Source organism: Rhipicephalus microplus, chromosome X (assembly GCF_043290135.1).
Source record: "Rhipicephalus microplus isolate Deutch F79 chromosome X, USDA_Rmic, whole genome shotgun sequence".
In the NCBI taxonomy this organism is placed as follows: Eukaryota; Metazoa; Arthropoda; class Arachnida; order Ixodida; family Ixodidae; genus Rhipicephalus; species Rhipicephalus microplus.
Window position 1 is genome coordinate 220032088 of NC_134710.1, and position 19761 is coordinate 220051848.

The following is a 19761-nucleotide window of genomic DNA, read 5'->3' on the forward strand; positions in this document are numbered from 1 at the left end:
GCACTACTTTCATTTAAGCAGCAGCGCCGCTTAACAGATTTCCATTTACTGAGAGTCTACTGTACAAAGCTATGCTATGTTTTACCCTCTCCTCCTTTCCTTCCTCCTCACACTATCAACACACCTCCTCTCAATTCACTTACCCACCCCCTTGCTATGCTATACTATGCACTTCTTGCTCTTCCTGTCTTGCTCTTTATTTTTTCCGTCTACTTTTGCATCTGTTTCTTGCTATCTTGTTCTGTCCACATATTTCTCTGTCTTTTTGTTTCCTTTTTCGTACTTCCCTTTCTTTCTTTTCTCTCTCTCTCTCTCTCTCTGTGCTCCTTATCTCACCCATTCAAGTATTTGCACCCTATGCCAGGCAAATCGGCGCAACGAGAGAGGACGCACCACGCCCTTGTGTTGACGATTGATATGTGGCGTATAACGTCCCAAAACCACCATATGATTATCAGAGATGCCGTAGTGGAGGGCTCCAGAAATTTCGACCCCCTGGGGTTCTTTAACGTGTACCCAAATCTGAGCACCCGGGCCTACAACATTTCCGCCTCCATCAGAAATGCAGCCGCCGCAGCCGAGATTCGAACCCGCGACCTGCGGGTCAGCAGCCGAGTTCCTTAGCCACTAGACCACCGCGGCGGGGCCCACGCCCATGTGTTCACAGAGCAAAAGCAGAATGTAACGAAGACAAAAAGAGCCCGCGGCGGTCGTGTTTTTGCGTTGCACACGCTAGGAGAAGCTGTGCATTCAGTAGACATCATTCATGACGACGATGTAGCACTGAAGATGCGATACGAAGCTTTGCCAAGTGTAAAGATACAGACTCCAGCTCACAACACGAATCGAGACAATCATAATAATAAAAAGACGACCTAGTGTGTCGGCTAAAACAAACATTGATTTTTTCTTTTTAAACATGAATTCACATATTTATTTCTTCACTGAAAATTGTTTTTTGTGCCTCACGCAGAAAAAAAAAACTGAAGACACATATCACGGCAATCACGCGATCTTTTAGTTGAGTACATTAATTGTCTATCACTAAATTGCCATACACATTTCAGCAAAGCTATGATGGCTTGTCAAAATGTCATGATCCAAAAACTATCATCATCATAAATAGGTATGCATCACAAATCGCAGAACAGACTAGAGGCATATAGCAAGGGGGTGAGAGAAAGAAACGAAGACATGGAAAGACAAATGAAGAGCGAAATTTTGTAGAAAAAATTCTTCACGAGGCAGCGGTATTCGATTTGTATACCCACAATCCAAAGGCAAGCCCCATAACTACGCAGCTATCCAGGCATGCTAAAACCTAGCATAGCCTTGTTGATTATTTTTCACGTTTTGGGCTGGGACAAGGAAACGAGAAAGAAGAAGAGCACGAGCAAGGGACGCATGGATGCTCAAGTGACAGCAGAGTGCTTCTGAACGCAGTTAAATAAACAAGTATTTTTGCCTTATACCTTAAAGACAGAGTTGAGTCTGATCGCAGTGTCTGGGACGCCATCGTCTAAACATTGATGCCGAAGAACCGGGATTAAAAACCAGGACCCTACGGACGGCTACCAGTCAACTGCAGCGGCATGGAGCGACTGAAGTCGAAGCGGACGTCGTGGCGAGCACAGAACACGAGGATTATAAACGAGGCAAGTGAGCTCCTCGCTAACGACTCTGCCTCCTATGACCAGCTCAACTCCATATATGAGAGGCTGAAGGCTAATAACGAAGAGCTTAAAAACCTGAACAACGAGATTGAGCCGCATATACCTGATGAGGAGTTTGAGGTCGGGTATAACGCTGTCTTACAATACGAGGACGTTCCTACGCACATTCTCGCTGAGATTCTCAGGAAGAAAGATTGCATGCTAAGGACATCGACCGGAACTCAAGAAACAGTTGCCCAGACAGCCGTAGCACCATCAGACGGAACTGGAGTTAAATTGCCTAAACTGACAATAGCTTCTTTTTTTTTGGAGACCTATGCAAGTGCACCAAATTTTGGGAACAATTTTACCACAATGTTCATAGTAACAATCGCATTACTGCCACAGAGAAGTTTCATTACCTGCGACTATCTTAAAGGAGACACTGCATCAGTGATTGCGGGCCTTCCGACGACAGAAAGTTGCTACAGTGACGCCATCAAAATGCTACAGAAGCGATTTGGGGACAAGACGCGCCTACGGATGTTAAGCCCTGTCCGTTCATCGACTGACACCAAAGAGCTACGCAGCTTGTACGACCAAGTTCTCGTGAATATCCGAGGCTTAGAGACTTTGGGTGTGCCCAAGTCGTCATTTTCGTCAACGCTCTGCGACATCCTACTGCATGCTCTCCCACGGGATATAGTCGTGCAGTATCATCGATTATGTGGCGTCCAGTTGGCATATGACTCGAGAGCTGAAGCTACACCCGTGGGACTGAACCGTGTGCTCAACTTCCTGTGTATCGAGCTGGAAAGCCTGGAGAAGAGTGATTTTAATGATGCCAAAGGACGAGAACATGGAACACTCCCCATGGCCAGTCAGTCGACGTACTCTCGGCGTGGGAAACCGACGTCATCTGTGCTTCACAGCAACTCGGTACGAGAAAAAAGGACAACTGCGTATTCTGCTTGTCCAGCCATCACGGATCGGAAGCCTGCACAGCTGACTTGTCACTGACGCAGAAGAAGGAACTGCTTTCCAACGACAAAAGGTGTTTCTGCTGCACCACCAAAGGACATCGGGCACGGGACTACAAAAAGAGGATTTCCTGCTCCAGATGCCAAGCTCGACACGCTATAAGCATGTGCGATCCAGATAGGTGTTCGCGAAAGTCAGACTATGCTAACAAGAACTACGAAAAAACTACGACAGTCTGTGCATCACTTGGAAGAAGACCCGTCAAGCAAGACTCTACCACTTCCGTTTTTCTTCGGACTTTCAGAGCATGGGCCATGAATGATGACAGTCAGAGGACTTTCGTAACTGAAGATCTGTCCAAGCACCTCAAGCTGAAAAGCGTGGGAGCAACTCGAATAGCCTTCAATACTTTCGCAAATACATCGAACCAAGAGGCTCAGAGGCGTCGCATAGTAGAACTACGACTGCGAAGCCAGTTTTCCGACGCGGAAATAGTCTTAACTGCAACAGAGATCCCAAGCATCTGCCAAGACATCGCAGAGACTGCAATGGACGTAGCCTTCGTTGCGTCTTTCAAGAAGCTGGGAAACGATGTTGCCGATGAGCTCCAACATCTATCTATCATAACTAAGAGTGGCATCAGCGTACTTATCGGGTCCGATCAGATGTGGAAAGTGTTGACTGGCGAAGTTTCACGGTGCGAAGGCAACGAATCATTGATCGCACTGAACTCCAAGCTTGGATGGACCTTCCAGGGAAGCACATCGCACTTGGTGTCCCGCCCAACTACTTCACAAATGATGGTGTGCGTGCTAAAAGCCAAAGCTACCGATTCCGACGAGATTTTGCGCTCATTTTGGGAACTTGAAAACATAGGAATTACGGACACAGTATATTCAATTTGACACAGTGCGGTGCAATTGACACAGGAGTGGAATCACTGAATTTATTAAGTGATAAAAGTTCAGTAAATGTTTATGCATTTGATGTGGCCTTGGAGACAAATCAGTATTAGCATACTAAGATAAACAAGCTTCAGATGAAATGCATTTTCTATTCCCAGTTGTCCATACATCAAACAGTGTAGTGACCCTTAGAAAGATAACTAAGGTTAGACTGCGCTGCAGAAGAGAAAAATTTGCAAGAGCAAGCGCTGAAACAATGGTAGAAAAATGAAAAATGCTCTGCTATGTTTCAGTAGTTGGAAGGAAAAGCCGGCTATTTTTGTTGCATCAAGCTCCAATTTCCTTGTCTGTTATCAAAAGTAGCCGGCTGGTTCGAGCGTTGTGCAAGGCTTTCGACTAACGTTTCTGTGAGCATTTGACACTACAGGTAGCGCAAGTAATGGGCTTTGTTATCGTTTTCACAGAATTCCACAGCTGGGGGCGTAATTCTTTGCTGAACGAATTTTCGGTGGTGCCAGCTCTTATATGTGGCATGGCCAGAGCACCTGAAGATGATAAGCTTCCATTAGTCGAGCTCTATACTAAATAATACAGTCAGCGTGCTCTTGCTGCCGGGGTAAACAGTCTACTGAAGACTGTGATAGTGCTCATGTGTCTCGCCCCAGTCACCTGACTTGAACGTAATTGAAAATGTGTGGGGCAGAATGAAATCATCTCTCTCTAGCCAAACTCTGCGAGTGAAATCTGTCGATAACCTCTGGGCTTCCGTAAACGAAGAGTGCAAGCGGCTTAAGCGAGATTCATTCTTCATGGAAGCTCTGTACAGGTCTCCGCCTGCAAGGGTGAAGGTTGTACTCAACACTGGAGCTGACATCACCCGATACTGAATGAAGCTTTTCATCTTTCTAACGTTTAGAGGTCGTAGATTGGCCTGCTTAATCTTTTGTCACAAAAATATGACAAATAAATTTTTTTCTTTCGTGTTTACTCTAGTATAGTTTTACACACTTCATATTTCATGCGCAGACTCAATGGGGAAGCACAGCACTTGTTATGACAATTTGAAATATGAAGAAGTTGCTTCAATCATTAAAAACTCACATGATTCAGAACGTTAACACTAATATTTGCTGGGATGCAGCAAGCCAGAGCCAGAACATCATTAGGGATCACACTGTATTGATCGATCCTTCAAACAGATTTCATTCTCAAGTGTTTTCTTAGCTCGCCACGATGATATAGGGGTTATGGTGCTCCACTGCTGACCTGCAGGTCATGGGATCAAATCCCGGTCGTGGCAGCCGTATCACCGATGGAGGCAGGAGTATTCGAGGCCAGTGTACCTCGATTTAAAAAACCTCAGGTGGCTGAAATTTCTGGAGCCTTCCACTGCGTCACTTATAATGATACTGCTGTTCTGCGATGTTAAGCTCCAACATTTATTATTATTAGGCATTTATTACCATGGTTCTAAATATAATCGGTTGGCTTTTCACTGTATATCACCCCCACTGCTGCGGGTGTGAATCACATCGTTTCAGATCTGGTGAAATACCACAGCAAGAAACAAGCTGGACCTTTTGTGTGCCTGCTGACTACCTGACGGGGCGCCGGCAGAACAGCGGTGGCATGAACGGCTCCACGGAAAAACGAAGTACTCGGCAAGCGCAGGGGCGGAAAGTAGCAGACAAAACCGGACAAGCACCGCCTTTGCGCTTTTATGCGGGTGCGCCACATTTCCAATCTCGCCACCAGTTTGCGCCACACGGTCCGTGGCCACGCGTTCGTGTGTTCCCCCTAACAGTGAATCGTACTGTACATTTTCAGATGGTGTGGGTGGCCAAAGGCCACTCATAAGCTATGTTAGAGTGACTGCAATTCATATGCCAGTAATTTCAGTCTGGCAAAACTAGACGTTTACTGTGTTCGAACGCAACTTACCTGTGAAGTACACGTTCAACACGCAGTTTGCTCTTGACCAGCTGTCCAAGCTTCTGGTTGATGCTCAGCAAGATATAACTTGTGACTTTGTCATCTTTGCAACACTAAAAAAGAAAGAGCTCGTTATTTCCAGCAGTTTTGCATGCACAAAAGTACAGCAGCAGCTTCCATTTGCACCACAGCCCATTCCTTTCTGTCCTCGTGTTCTCTCCCGTTCAACCGCTAAAACCTACTGAATCACCCCTCACCATTGCCAAGCACCAAGGGGCAGTTTTCTTTCTCGTATAGCAGTGCATGAACTTTTTTAGCTAAAGTGCACTCAAAATGAAACTAAATTCAATGATGTGATTGACCAAAGACATTTTGGTCCAGGTTCTGGAGAAACTAAAATCTCCTTTGAAGCAATTACTTGGCACACATCATTTATTAGGCCAAAGAAGCTGTAACACGTGTCAAATGAAGTCCACTTATGCCCCCATGCATGCATGTTCCTTTACACCTAAACATGAAATCCACTTTTCACTAAACATGAGATCTCCTAAGCATGAGTACTCTTAAGGGGAGATGCGGGTCCAAAAACGAGAGTTTTTAAAAAAATTACAAATTTTTTATTTACGCCTGTTTTGATAAGATTAGTACCTCTACTGTTCTGAAAAAAATATTACATGTCGAGACTTGACTGGAAATGCTTTAAAATTGCACATTAGGAGCACAAGGTGCCTGTTAAAAGGTCGAAAGTGTGCAGTCTTCGAGCACCTTGCCGCCGATAATGCGCCGCAGCTCGTCATTGTTGATCACATGAGTCGAAGAGTCTAACCCTACTCTTCAAATAACAGTTTTTCTCGCTGATGCAGCGCAAAAAATGATAAAAATAAGCACGCTTCTGCACGTCTTTCGAGTGCCTCGACTGGCTTATCACATAGTACGGATTGGGGACCACCATTGGCTGCTGCGCGCCTGTATGTGCTGTGAAACCTATTTGCGGGGTCCATGTCTTGTCGAGCAGCGCAGCTGAACAACGCTTTTCTCGTGCAATTATCTCCATTATGAATGAAAAAAGGAATTGCGTGCAAGTGAAAACCGTTGTGCGACGTGCTCTGTAGGAGTAGGCTACGAGCAGCTGGTCCGATTTGCGGCAGTTAATTTGTTGGCTTGGAAAAGCCAATGCGTCAAAAGTTATTCACACCCATCATCCGGAAAGTTCGTGATGCGGCAATGGATGACGTCAGCGCCAATCTTGCGAGGTCGAAAAAGCTCGCAGTGAGATAACTTAGCAGGGACGACATCGCCATTATGTACGACGGTATGTGGCACAAACATGGCCACAAAATGGCATGACACTGGACTTTGTTTAGATTTCCCAGTCCTGTCGAACTTCTTCCTATCTGGCAAATGGCACAAGGCTCTGCCAGATGGAGCGGAAGTTTGGCAAGCGCTTCATGGCCCTGTCTGTGAGCGAAATGTCTGTGAGGAGTCGGCTCGAAGAAGACGAGAGGGACAAACTCATGATACTGGCATATTTTAGTCGCAGTGGCCACTACAAGAGAGATTGTTCTTTTTGGTGTGCAAATTTAATCAGATTTAATGATATCTTTCATAATTAAAAACTCCATTTTAACTTTAAAACTCGTTTTTCTCAAAACGCAAGTTTCGCCATTTTTTTCATTGTGCCCCTCCTTTTTCAGGCACTTCTAGTGCTCGGATATGCATGAAAGTTTGCTCACATTTTTACCAAAAAATGACAAATGCAAGTATCTAGCTTAAATTCCAATATTTTATTGTATAATAAAAAAATTGTATGTAAACCTTTACTACGGTAGGTGAAATGTGGACTTTTTACGTCTATTATTTTTCACGCGTATTACATATTTTGTAAATGCTTCCAAATTAGTTATTTGCATTCTACACTTTATTTGAAACATTATGAACAATGAATAGTAAAAAATTACAGAAATTTAGGGATGAAAAGAGGGGGGGGGGGGGCAATAGGGTTAAGGCTTTAACTTTGTCTTGTTGCAGAGGTAAAAGTGTGCAACTTGCAAGAAAACTAATTATATATTTGAAATCAGCATAAAAAGTTTCATAAACAGCTCAAGTTTTATTGCTCTAGGGTGAATATTTTTAAAAAAGTGTCTTCGAGTAGCATCTCCCCTAAAGGTACTCCTAAACATGAAATCCACTTTTCCCTTGAAATTCACTCCTCTTCACATTTCTGAAGACATCCCCAAATTGTTAAGTACAGCTAGCTCAAGCCACCGAATACTTCCAAGAAATTCACTTGATATTTGCAAATGACTTTGCTTCTCTTGATGTTTTAGTTACAATACTGGATGCACAAGCTGTCTTAATTTTCCATGCACTCTATTTGCTCTCCAAAAATTAAGACAGATTTACAAAAATTAAGGCAGGTTTGCATCGTGGTGTCAAGCCTGAAGGAAGTGCAGAGCTTGGCAGCCTCATTTGTTTCTCTTCAGTTTTCTCTTTCTTTCCTCCTCCCTTTCTTTTTTTCCTGTTCTTTGTCTTTTTTTCACTCTTTATATTTATATTTTTAGTTTTATTTATATTTCTCTCTTCCTTTTCCTCTTTCAATTTCTCACTTGCTCTCTTTCTTTTCTATTCTTATACATAATTTTGCTTGCATTATGCAAAGCGGTGACAGCATATGATAGCCTGGGCGCCTAAAGTGCTCTGCACTCATACACTCAAACCTCATAACAAAGTCGCGCCCACCAGGAAAATACTTCATTATGTCCCCGAATATGTTATAGACATATATTTGCTGCACTGTTCGACAGAGATATTCTTCATTTCCTTCTTTATAATCCTTAATTCATTATATCGGGGTTTATTAAATAGAGGCTTGGGTATTATCAAGGCACTCCAAAAACAAGAGAAAAAAAAGCTTCACCTTGGCGTGAGCTCATTACGCTACATATGGCTAAGCTACAACTGGTTTTGCCTGAGCTATACGAAGCGATGACAGCATATAATATCTTAAACCCCTAAAGTGATCCACGCTTGAAAGAAAAAGTGTGGTTACAATTGTACCTTTAGTACAACCTAGGCTTTCATTGTGTGGAAAAAGGTCTGCAGTCATGCTTTATGTACAGTATCGTTAAGGTCCGAGTTAACAAGCTGTTAATAGCAAACAAGGTTTAATAACCCGTCCTTTGTTCCTGTTATTCAATATAAGCTCGACTAAACTTACAGCAAAGGGGGAAGAAGGAGGGGAGTTTTTGTTAACAGTTAACCTGCTTGACATGTACACCTGCCGGGGTCAAGATACCCAGCGGAGATATACCGAAAAAATGAGACACCATGCTTTCTCAGCAGGGTAACAGTCACCGTAAAGCACATGGTATTGTTGATAAAGTCTACCCATTGTACGGCGTTAAAGTAGACACCCTGCATGAACTATACCAAACAGCACTACAAATAAAATAAAAAGAGCATTAAAGGAATGGTTGCTTTTACATGCACGTAGTGCATTACAGTAGACTCTCGTAAAATGGAACTTGAAAAAACAATAAAAAATGTTCCACTTAGCACGAGTTGCGTTTACCGAAATAAACAGGGTTGTAGCATTAAGGTACAAAACCAATCTTATTAAAGGCAGTTGCTCCGTTTGAGCAGTAATTCAATTCAAGAGATTCGTGTTTACCAATAGCCTACTGTTCAATAGTTTAATGAAGTCAGTCAAGTAAGACTGTCGTCCAAGAAAAACTAGGTCATTAATACTTTTCTTTGACTGTAACCGCAACAGTTAGTAACAATTTTATTGAGCTCAATAATCTTATCTCACAGTAAGGTCCAGTGGACTACCGAAACAAAAAACTAATGCAGCAAGTTAGTTGCAATGCTTACAAGGCTTGCAAGTTGCAAGGCTTGTGCCCAGCAACTAACTACTTGAACTGCTACATAGAATTTTCCTGTCCACTGTGATGACCACTTGAAATTGTAGGGGGTAACGTAGGAATTTCATGCGCCTGCCTTGTTTCTCACCGAGAGAACGCAAAAATGACTTTTGGCATGTGCTTGGCACAAATAATGAAATTTTTGCCAAAGATGTGAATGGATGTAGCAGGTTTCACCTCTTGGTACAGCTTGGCCGATCGGCACAACTATCACATAACTATATTTATTCCCGTAACAGGGATATGATTACTTTTAGTCTGGCTGTCCAAGTTTCAAGAATGTTCCTTCTAAGGAAACTAGGCTCGCTTTCCCTACAGCATTATAAAATGTGGAGAAAGGTTCATTTTTCTTCTATGACATACTATACACCTACCATAATCACACAGAACTCATCTGGTTGAATAAATATTGTGATGCAAAAACTTTATTGCATAGCACCGAGTGGTTAGACAAACGTGTCATCATGCAACAACTGATAACACACGGCTTTTAATGTAAACTGATTCAGCAGACCTCAACTGAAAAAAAAAAATAATCAGGCCCGGCAGTTGCTGTAGTTTTACTTACTTCCATTGGTGTGTGACCAAGCTTGTTTGCAATATCCCACCGAGCCTTGTTGTTCATCAGCAGCCTAAATATGTAGAATGTGAGAAGTTGAAATAGCAAATCTCCATGTATGACTATTCAAACCATAATAACAGCAAGCAGACAATAAAATACTTACAACACCACATCATAGTTGTCCTGCCTCGCAGCCACGTGTCTTGAAAAGAGAAAGAACAAACATGCAGTGTGACATGCTGGAAACTAAGCACATCTGACAAAACTGTGCACCTGTGTCATTAGGTCATTATCAATGACCATATTCAGTTTAATGTGATCCTGATTTCCCCTGACCTTTAAGTGCCGAATAGGCTTCCTTCTAGGTCGATTACACAATGTGAAAGAAGCAGTAAAGGCTGAAGTGATACAGTAGGCTTCCTCTAATTTGACTACAGTTAGTTATGTCTCTACGGAAGGTCTAGGTCAGCACCCATACATTTCTATGGGACCAAGCTTTTGTTATTCCTATCCTGAAATGAAGTGCATGTTTGATTTCTGCCTAACTTGGTGGTCCAATGTCATTTTTACATTTCTATTATACTTTGGACAAATAAATCATAGGTGCAAGTTCACCTCGGGGACATGTTAAAATCAGTGGAAGTAATACTGCCAAATAACACAGTTGTCTTACTCACTCATTCAAACAGTTTTGGCAGCCCCTTCAATGTAAAATTAATGGAAGTTAGCTGCATTAAACGAGCAGCAACACAAATTTTGCACCTTTTTCCACCCCCCCCCCCCCCCCCTGTTGTAGCAGTAGATAGTTTACGACTCAATTAACATGGCTGGAAACCTCGTTTGCACGGGTGCACAACTGTTATTTTATTTAGATACGTTTTTAGAGCGCCTAGTCACAGTTTTGGATCCAAAAAGTTCTGGCAACAAGGTAAACAAACACACCTGACCATGTCACCACGTAATACTGTGATGTGGGCGCCACAGCACAAGCAAAGCTGCAGGCAAAGAGGAATAAATCATGGGTACCGCAAGCGCAAGCAACCATCCAACACAAACTTGTGATATAGGTTTGTTGACATTGCCACCGTGTCGATGTCGGCGTTGCTCTACATCTCACTCAGTCGCATGACATGCACTTCAAAATTGATTTTAAATATGTTCAAGAATATATCTGCCCTTCATATTTCGTACATGTTGTGCATGTCTCCAGATAAATCTATCTCGCTCATTATCTCGCATATGAAATTTTCTGTCAAAGCTTGATTAAAGACACAGCAGGTGGTCAACAAAGGCAGGTTTTGCACATTTTGAATGCGAGCAGTAGTGTATTCGTCTACTAACACACCTATTATACAATGGCTGGGCATTTTTTATACAGCCGAACCCCTTTATAAGAGACACTGATATAAGAGACACCAGTATGCCTACAGTAACATACGGAGGATATGAAAATGCATACAAGGTCCCCTGCTTATAAAAGGCACCTCATATAAAAAACGAGAATTGCTGCTCGGAGCATGTTTCTTATAAAGGGGTTTAACTGTAAATACATAGACTAGCCCTGCTCCACACTAAGGCTTCAATAAGTTATCAAAGCTAACACATCATGATGTGATACTATGATAACAATGTGAGCATTTAATTCATAATTCCTCGATTATACAAATATTCAAATTCCTAAATTACTTCATCACATGACCCAGCTTAACGTAGCATGCGAGTAATACAGATACTAACAAAGGAGTGTCACCGCGCACGTTCCTGGCATTGGGATCACAGCCACGCTCCAAGTACATCCATGAAATCTTCACATTGCCGGAGTAGGCAGACCAGTGTAGTGCTGTGTTCTCCTCCTGAAATGAAAAGGTACAAAAATAAGTTTGCTGCTTCCTAAACAAAGCCCTGAAGTCCCCGACTGATTTTTCCGACCCTCAAGGAGCCAAGGCACCATCCAGAAATGACGATAGTTATAGCCCGAGAACAAAACGACGACACAGAGACAAGAAGGCCACGAAAGACACGAAAGTCCTTCTTGTCTCTGTGTCGTCGTTTTGTTCTTGCGCTATAACTATCGTCATGCCATACTAACTAGCCCAAGCTGCCACACCATCCAGAAAACCAGGCAGTCTGAAAAAATTAATTCAGGCAAAAAAAAAAAGTGTCACATTATTCACCGTGCGGCTCAGAAAAATCATCAATCTGTTTCTTCAGGGCACTGTGACTGTGTTTCTGTGACAGCTCAACTTGCACTTCGGCAAGAGTGACAAATACAGTAGACTCCCTTTAAGATGAACTCGAAGAGACCACAATAATGTGTTGACTTATCAGGAGTGCCCCCCAAAACCAAATGTTAACATGCCAAGTACCCCAAATATGTTGCTTTTTCGGAAAACGCTGAATGAAGTAATGTATGCTTATAATGGGGAGGAAAGGAACAAGAAGGAGCATTTATTTGCCTCAGCTTCATAAAACCTATGCTTTAAGGGGGGACGCGGCCCTTGAAAACCGAAAAATCGCGAAAAAGTCGGTTTTTGAAAAACCACATTTTTGGGTTGTATGTCTCATAAACTACCTATTCTGTAATTATCAGCACCTAATTCAACCGCAAAGTGCAAAAAAAAATACTATTTTCGAGGCCGCCGCGGCGTCCAAAACAGGCGCAAATCCCGAAATCAAACCAAACTTCGCGCGCGCGCCATTCCCGGACCATGCGGTCGTCCCACGCCATCTTGGTGTTGTTTTGACCGTGAATTCTTTCTCTCTCGTTCGCCGCCTTGCAAAATGGCGTCGACAGCACAGTTGAGACGCTATTGGCGTTTTCCCGCGATGCGATGCGGAGCGCTGATTGGCTAGAGCAGCGCATTCATATCTCGCGGGAGAAAGCGTGCCCGCCATTGGCAGCTGAGCAGCAGCGGGGGCGGTCGCTCCTCTCGATGGCGCGTCCAGCGCGCTCGCTTCGTTGTTGCTCTCTGCTCCGTCCGCCTCGACAGACGTCTGCTTACGAGCCGCTCTTCGCCTTGTGCTATCTTTTCGATCATTTTCTCTCGTTTTTTTTTTCTTTTTGCACTAGTTCTGTGCCTTTCGTCTTTGTTGTTGCGGGCGATGCCGGCAACGAAGCCGAAGTCAGTGCGGAAGTCCGGTGCGCGGAGGCGCGCTATGCGGCCTGTACGATCATCGAAATTCCGCTATTCTGCTGCGGGTGCCGACTGTGTAGACGCTTGCAGCGACGAAACTGTGTTGTCGACTGTCGCCAGTCGAGAATCCGACACATCGAGTGTGGCTGGAGCCGCAAATGCACCGAGTGTTTCCGAGATCGCCGGGCTCGACACGTGCTCCGAATCGATGCCATCCAGTGTGACACCGAGTGCTTCTGATATCGCCGGACCCAGCACTTCGTCTGAATCGGTGCCGCCATCGAGCGTGAGTGGACTGTCGCTTCATCTGCGGACGCGTTTCCTAACGAAGGAAGAAATCGATGCGAATGCGAAACGTCGTGACGCCGTTCGCGCTGAACTCGAGTCTACGCCGGCGACGCAGAAGAAATTTCAACTGATGCAGCCGGCTCTTGCACCTGCAGTGACAAGTGAGGGCGAACATTTTTCGCTTGTTCAAATGAACATCTTTAATGTCGTGCTCAGCCGCACAGTGTGCAAAGAATGTTTGAAAGGTGCTATGACTGTCCGAGAGAGCACCAAGCTTGGACTTGCAACAAAACTTGAAGTCGTGTGCGCCTCTTGTGGCACCGTCGATAAATTATGGACATCACCCCGCAAAAAGGACACGCAGGCCTTCGATGTAAATGTCCGCGCCATAATGGCTATAAAGCAAATAGGCAAGGGGCAAACAGCTCTTAATGACTTTTGGGCTGCTATGAACGTCTCTTACAGAGGTCTTCACCACAAGACGTTTCAAAAGCACTTGAAAGAGACGTTCAGGAAGCCAGAGGCCACCGCTTTGGAGAAGTTTTATGCTGATTCTGCCACAGCAGTGATCAAAACATATAAAGAAATGGACCCCCAGCTTCTGCAAGGACATCACCGTAGTGTACGATGGCACATGGCATAAGCGGGGTCACACATCACACATAGGAGTGGGATCGGTGATTGACTTCGTTACAGGTCTCATCTTGGATGCTGTAGTTCTTTCAAACCACTGCCTTGGATGCCAAACAGGGCCCAAACCTGGAGATGCAGCATACGAAAGCTGGCAGAAGCACCACATTTGCCAGAAAAACACAGACGCAAAATCGAAAAGCATGGAAGTGGAGGCAGGCTTGACTCTCTTTGGGCGGTCTGTATCCAAGCATGGCCTGCGGTACACCACTCTTGTGTCCGACGGAGACAGCCGTACCTTCGCTGCCCTCACAGAAGAGAATGTGTATGGGCTAGTGCCAATTGTAAAAGAAGAATGTCTGAACCATGTTCAGAAAAGGATTGGAAGTGCTCTTCGAAACATTGTGCAGAAAAGTGATAAGCCACTGAGTGGGAAGGGGAAGCTGACTAAAGCCCTCATTGAAAAGCTGACAGGATATTATGGTTGGGCCCTGAGAAACAATTCAACTGACCTAAAAGCCATGCAGCGTGCAGTGATGGCAACATATCACCACGTCACATCGACTGACCAGGACCCTCACCATGAACTTTGCCCAGAGGGGGCTCAATCGTGGTGCCGCCATAGAGCTGCAGAGGCAAAGCGTGAGCCACAGCCAAAACATAAACACAGCCTACCGGACTATGTCGCTGCAGCTATGCTGCCCATCTACGAAAGACTGTCACAAAAGTCGCTTCTTCAGCGCTGCCTGGGAGCGAAGACGCAAAATGCATCAGAATCATTCCACTCCATTCTGTGGTCTCTGATGCCGAAGGAACAACACTCATCCTTGATCGCGGTAGAAACAGCACTGCATGAAGCAGTGCTGCGCTACAATGCCGGCTGCTGCAAAGCAACCCAAGTGATATCGGACTCCATTGGACTTCAACCAGGTCATCTGGCCATCCAGCGAGCTCGTGAAAAAGACGCTTTACACCTAAAAAAGAATTCTAAAAGACACCAAGAGAAGATGCAGGCCAGGCAAAAGAAGAAAAGAGTGCGCCAGGACACTTCTAGCTACTGTGCTGGAGCTTTTTGAAGAAAACACGGGTTTTGAACTTTCTCGGCCTGTTTTCTCAGAACGGATTTTTTTGCTAGTTGTGGTGCTGAGGAAAGCAAGAACTCGAAAACCCTTCATCAGATTTGTGTGCCGTTTTTTTTATTCTGTTCCTGAATGACCTTGCAAGGGCGTAACATGCTCCTTTTTTTGAAAATTGGTGCTGTTAATTTATAATAAACAATTAATTTTTGATGAATCTGGTCATTACTGGTTACATCAAATTCAAAGTTGCGTGAAAATTTGGGGGGGGGGGGGGGGAATTAAAAAAAACGGCTTTGTAGCGCCCTGGGATAGCTATCAAGGAATGACCACAATGAATTTCAGCTTTCTACTATGTCCTGGGATTTCTCACGACTCTTCCTCAGGCACCCTTGTGAAGCACCCAGTTAAACCTCAATAACTCTGGAACTAAGAAACACAGCTTCGTGAAACTTAGCAGTTGCACTAGTTTTATTGTAGTGAACAACCCCTGAAAGTTTCATCCAGATATCTTAAAAAAAAAAAAAAAATAGGCGTCTCTCATAATCATATGGTGGTTTTGGGACGTTAAACCCCACAAATCAATCAATCTTAAAAAATAAAAAAGTTCGGTCTCCAGGGTAGCCTCCCCCCTTAATAGTAGCATATTTAGACTAATCCAATCAGTACTTGATTCCTCAAGTTCATAATAATTATGCTCATGTATAAACTGCTACCCTATTTTAACAATAAAATTGTAGCATGACCCTACTTTCCTGATTAGAAAAAAATAAAGAGGAAGAGACAAGCATAATTTTCTTTCAAAGAATAGAAAACTTATTCTGGCTGTTCACCTTTTTAGAGGCTGTTTTACTGGCTTTGCAATCACTCTTGGACACGCTTCCGTTGCACACCGCAATCTTGACAAAGACAATGTACACCAAGTTGCTTATGAAAGTCTGTAAGCTTTCCTTTAAGGTTCGGATATTTTCTTTTTTCAGCCCACAGTAACTTCTTCTGAACAACATGCAGCTGAAGATACATAATTACGCTACTCACGTTCACAATCCTCAGGCGCACAAAAAAGACACGATGAAGCTAGTTAGTATGAGATAGCCTTTAGCGGCATGTTGTGTGTAGCGCAAATAATGCGGCTGATGCAGAGCGTGGAGCCAGTTCCCGACCCGTCAACTAACGAAGCTGATTGCTTCCGTGAAGGCATATGCGGGAGACCTGCGCACGGGAAATAAAAGGAGACTCCTTCGTTCACACGGTTCCGTCAAGGTCACCCCCGTTTGGGACTAGAAGGGGAAGACTTACTCGAAAGAGCGTCTGGCAAGAAGCAGGCCAGGCGCTGCTGTCTGAGTTTAAGTCGTTGTTGACATGCACGCATGCTATTGAGAATGGCACGGGGACCCGACCACTGGGCTGACCGAGACAGTCGCGGCACAGACGTGAGCTCATTCTCCCCCGCTCTACGCCATTACCGAGTGTTGTTAAGATGGCAGGATGCCTCGCTGTCACATGCACACCTGGTCAGCACACAGGGCCAGATGGTGTAACCTCCGCACTTTAAGCGACGTTAATGAGAAAGCTGATGGAGCCTGAGCGTGAGAACGGCTACCAACAGAGGTCGGCCGATACACGGCATGGCATGGGAGAGTGTGTGACACAGGGAGAACCTATCCCCTCTCGTGTTGTATTTCGTAACGGAATTTCACCAATGCAGTGCTTGTTGTGAAAGTGATTTTGCAATTGGGTGCGGTGATGCGGGCCCACACGTGTGATTGGCTTGTGTGGAGACCCTTTGTTCAACCAAGGGTTAAAAAGAGGATGTATGAATCTGAAATGGGAGAGTGGAGGTTCGGGCTCGGGCTCGGGCAGACGCCTGAGGGTGCAATAAAGCGTCTCTTTGCCGCTCTTCCTTCGCGCTGCCACCGTGCACTCGAGTCATCGAGGAGACCCATTCCGAACCTCAAACATCTTCCCTCCTTAGCTAGTGTAGAAGCTAGTTGAGGAGGAGGAAATTAACTAAGCTATACCTATTTAGTGTGCAAAACGAGCTTCCTTTGTCCTGCACTTTCAAAATGAAAATAGTGCACCACAATTCGCTGCATTTTACTGCAAACAGATAAGACACACAGGCCCTATTAAAAATAATGAAAACAGACCACAACACGTGCTCAGGCGCCATTGTGTGGTGATGACAATGCATATGACTCTTCTGATGGGAGTGCTAGTGTTGCATATGTGTTTCATGTGATGATAATGTACAGACAATTTTTGTTCCCATTTTCACTTTCATTGTTTTTTTGTTTTTTTTGGGGGGGGGGGGGGGGGGGCCTTTCCTTGCATTTTCCCATCTAGCCAAACTCTTATGTTCTTTTTTTTCCACTGTACTCTTGTTCGGAAACTGAAGAACATGAGAAGGGAATATGAAAGGACGAACGCTTTTTGTTGTTTTCTTTGCTGATAAAGCTGTCCCTTTCTCCACCTAAAGGCTAGAGGTGAGCGAGATACTAGCTTTATGTGCTGACCTTTCTTTTTTACTTATCTGCCTTTCTCCCTCCCCATCAAACTTGATTGCGATTTGCTTTAAGTCTTTGCACCAGAAAGGATTTTCTTTTTTTAATTTTGATTTTTCTTGTTTGCCTGAATGATCCCACCAAGAATACAATGTTCATTGCGAGGAGTTTCCGTCATTGTGGGTCACTGCAAGAGTTCGTCTTAACAGAAGAGGCCTGTTAGGCAGTTTGTCTTAAGCAAATCTTTTCTGCAATAAGCCTATAAGAAACCAAGCAAACACTCCAGTGTTGTTCCCCTTAAGCAAGAATTCGTCCTAACGGGAGTTAACTGTAGCTCAGTTGGTAGAGCATCGAACGCGTTATTCAAAGGTCGCAACTTCAGTCTTCGGGCAAGTTATCTTTTCGTCCGCTTTTCTTTCTTCACATTTACATTACAGTTAGTTCTAATAGCACCCCCTATACTTTCCTTGGCATGATTGTCTGTTAGATCTCACTAAATCTTCAACTCGTCTTTTAGGTAATTTGATATTGTCTATTTCAAGGTTTAAAACTGCTTTTCCACGTTCACTTGCGATAGGCCACTTTGCATTTGTCTTGTATATAATTGCAAAAACGATGCAGCCCCTCTATCAATAAGCTAGGAATACGTTTTAATGTTTGTGACTTCATAGAAAGCTTGCACTGTCTAGAGACCCTCAAAACACAGGCAGTCAACCCACTTTTGCAATAAGAGTGGCATTTTATGTTCTTTTATTGTAGCGGGTTGATTTAAAAATACACATATCTTTTTCCCTTTTGTGTTCCTTAATTTGATTAACAGATGGCTAGCAAGGGATGTTCATGCACAGAGCATATTTTGCCCTAAACCCCCTCCTTTGTCTATTACAGCTGATAAATGCTACAATGCTGCACGAGAGTAATGGCTGACCAGTGTTTTCGCCAGCACCATCTAGGTGTTGCAACGATGCTCTAAAGAGGGCAGAGTGGTCTTAGACATTTTTTGTTTATTTCTTCAGTGAACTTTCAAATTCCACAGGATTATGCAGTTTTTTCTGCCGATTTCAAATATTTAATTAGTTTTCCTGTAACTCATCTTGTTCCTGAGATAACTTAAGTTCACCCCCTGTTGTTTAAGGCCGCTATAGAAAAAAAGTGCTTAATTAAAAGTGATAGTTAAGATATGCCAACATAGTCTAATGACTATAGATTGAAAGTATGCAAGAGCTTTAGTTTTTAGGCCTTTCTTGGTTATTTTACAGCAAAATGAACTATCCATTTTCAAAAGCAGTTGAAATTGTGTTACAGTTATGATGAGTTATTAATTAAAAAGGCTTGTGCTCTAAATTCTGCTCCCATACTTGCATTCTACACACATACACGTTTCCATTGCAAGTAAAATTATTGTCGTACCTGACCTAGCTGAAGAGATATTGAGGCCTTAAAATTGAACAGTCGTAAATTTACTCTTTTGAGAAAAATGGTAAAAATTGAAAACACACAGCTTCTTCAAAAAGCAACAATCATAGTGTGCATTTTTCGCAATCATCGTAAAGGTGCTCATAGAAGCTCTGCTATGAATTTACATTCATAGCAGAGCGTCTAACGCAGGTGCCGGCAAATTATAAAGAAGCCTCGAAGTCGGTTCCCCATTTTTTTGCAGGTTCTGCACGTTAACAGCTCCAAGAATCTGGACAGTTAGAATGACATTGAAAAAAATTACCACTTCTTGGTGTGTGAAAATTTGCAAAGAGATAGAAAAATACTTGCAAAAACAAAATATGTTAATTTAAGAAAATGAATTTTTTTGTCACTTTTTGGTCCAAAGACTAGCCTGCCCGATGAAACGGCCCCACAACACTTTTCCAAGTAGCCATGAAATGGCTTCACTAAAAGAGCTTATTGCTTCACAAATCAACGGCCGCAAAAATTTTTGGAATCTGTCAAGTATGAGGGAAGTTACAAAACTATGTCGCACGCTGTGATTGCTTTCTCTCTTCTTTCATGTAGATGAAAGTACTCGAAGCTAAGTAGGAAGGAGTGGCATGGTGGAATGAAGGCATGTCATGTGCATCTCATGACCTTGAGCACTTTTTTTTTCTTTGAAATCAAAGCCAACTTTAAGGGTGATCATACACGCGCGCGTGGTGGCCTTCCGCGGCAGCCACAGTAACTAG

The 19761-nt window shown here is 43.7% G+C and overlaps 1 protein-coding gene across 5 annotated transcripts in view; it reads right to left on the reverse strand.

Annotated features, from left to right (window-relative positions):
- The window catches only part of LOC119187730 (histone-lysine N-methyltransferase EHMT1-like), a 284030-nt gene that overhangs the window by 122400 nt on the left and 141869 nt on the right, over positions 1-19761 (reverse strand). For all 5 annotated transcript variants that reach the window (XM_075878680.1, XM_075878676.1, XM_075878679.1 and 2 more), the window contains 4 exons: positions 11693-11808; positions 10119-10157; positions 9962-10025; positions 5480-5583 (listed from right to left, as the gene is read on the reverse strand). In XM_075878680.1, the coding sequence (XP_075734795.1) occupies positions 5480-5583; positions 9962-10025; positions 10119-10157; positions 11693-11808 (323 nt within the window). The remainder of the gene's footprint in view (positions 1-5479; positions 5584-9961; positions 10026-10118; positions 10158-11692; positions 11809-19761) is intronic.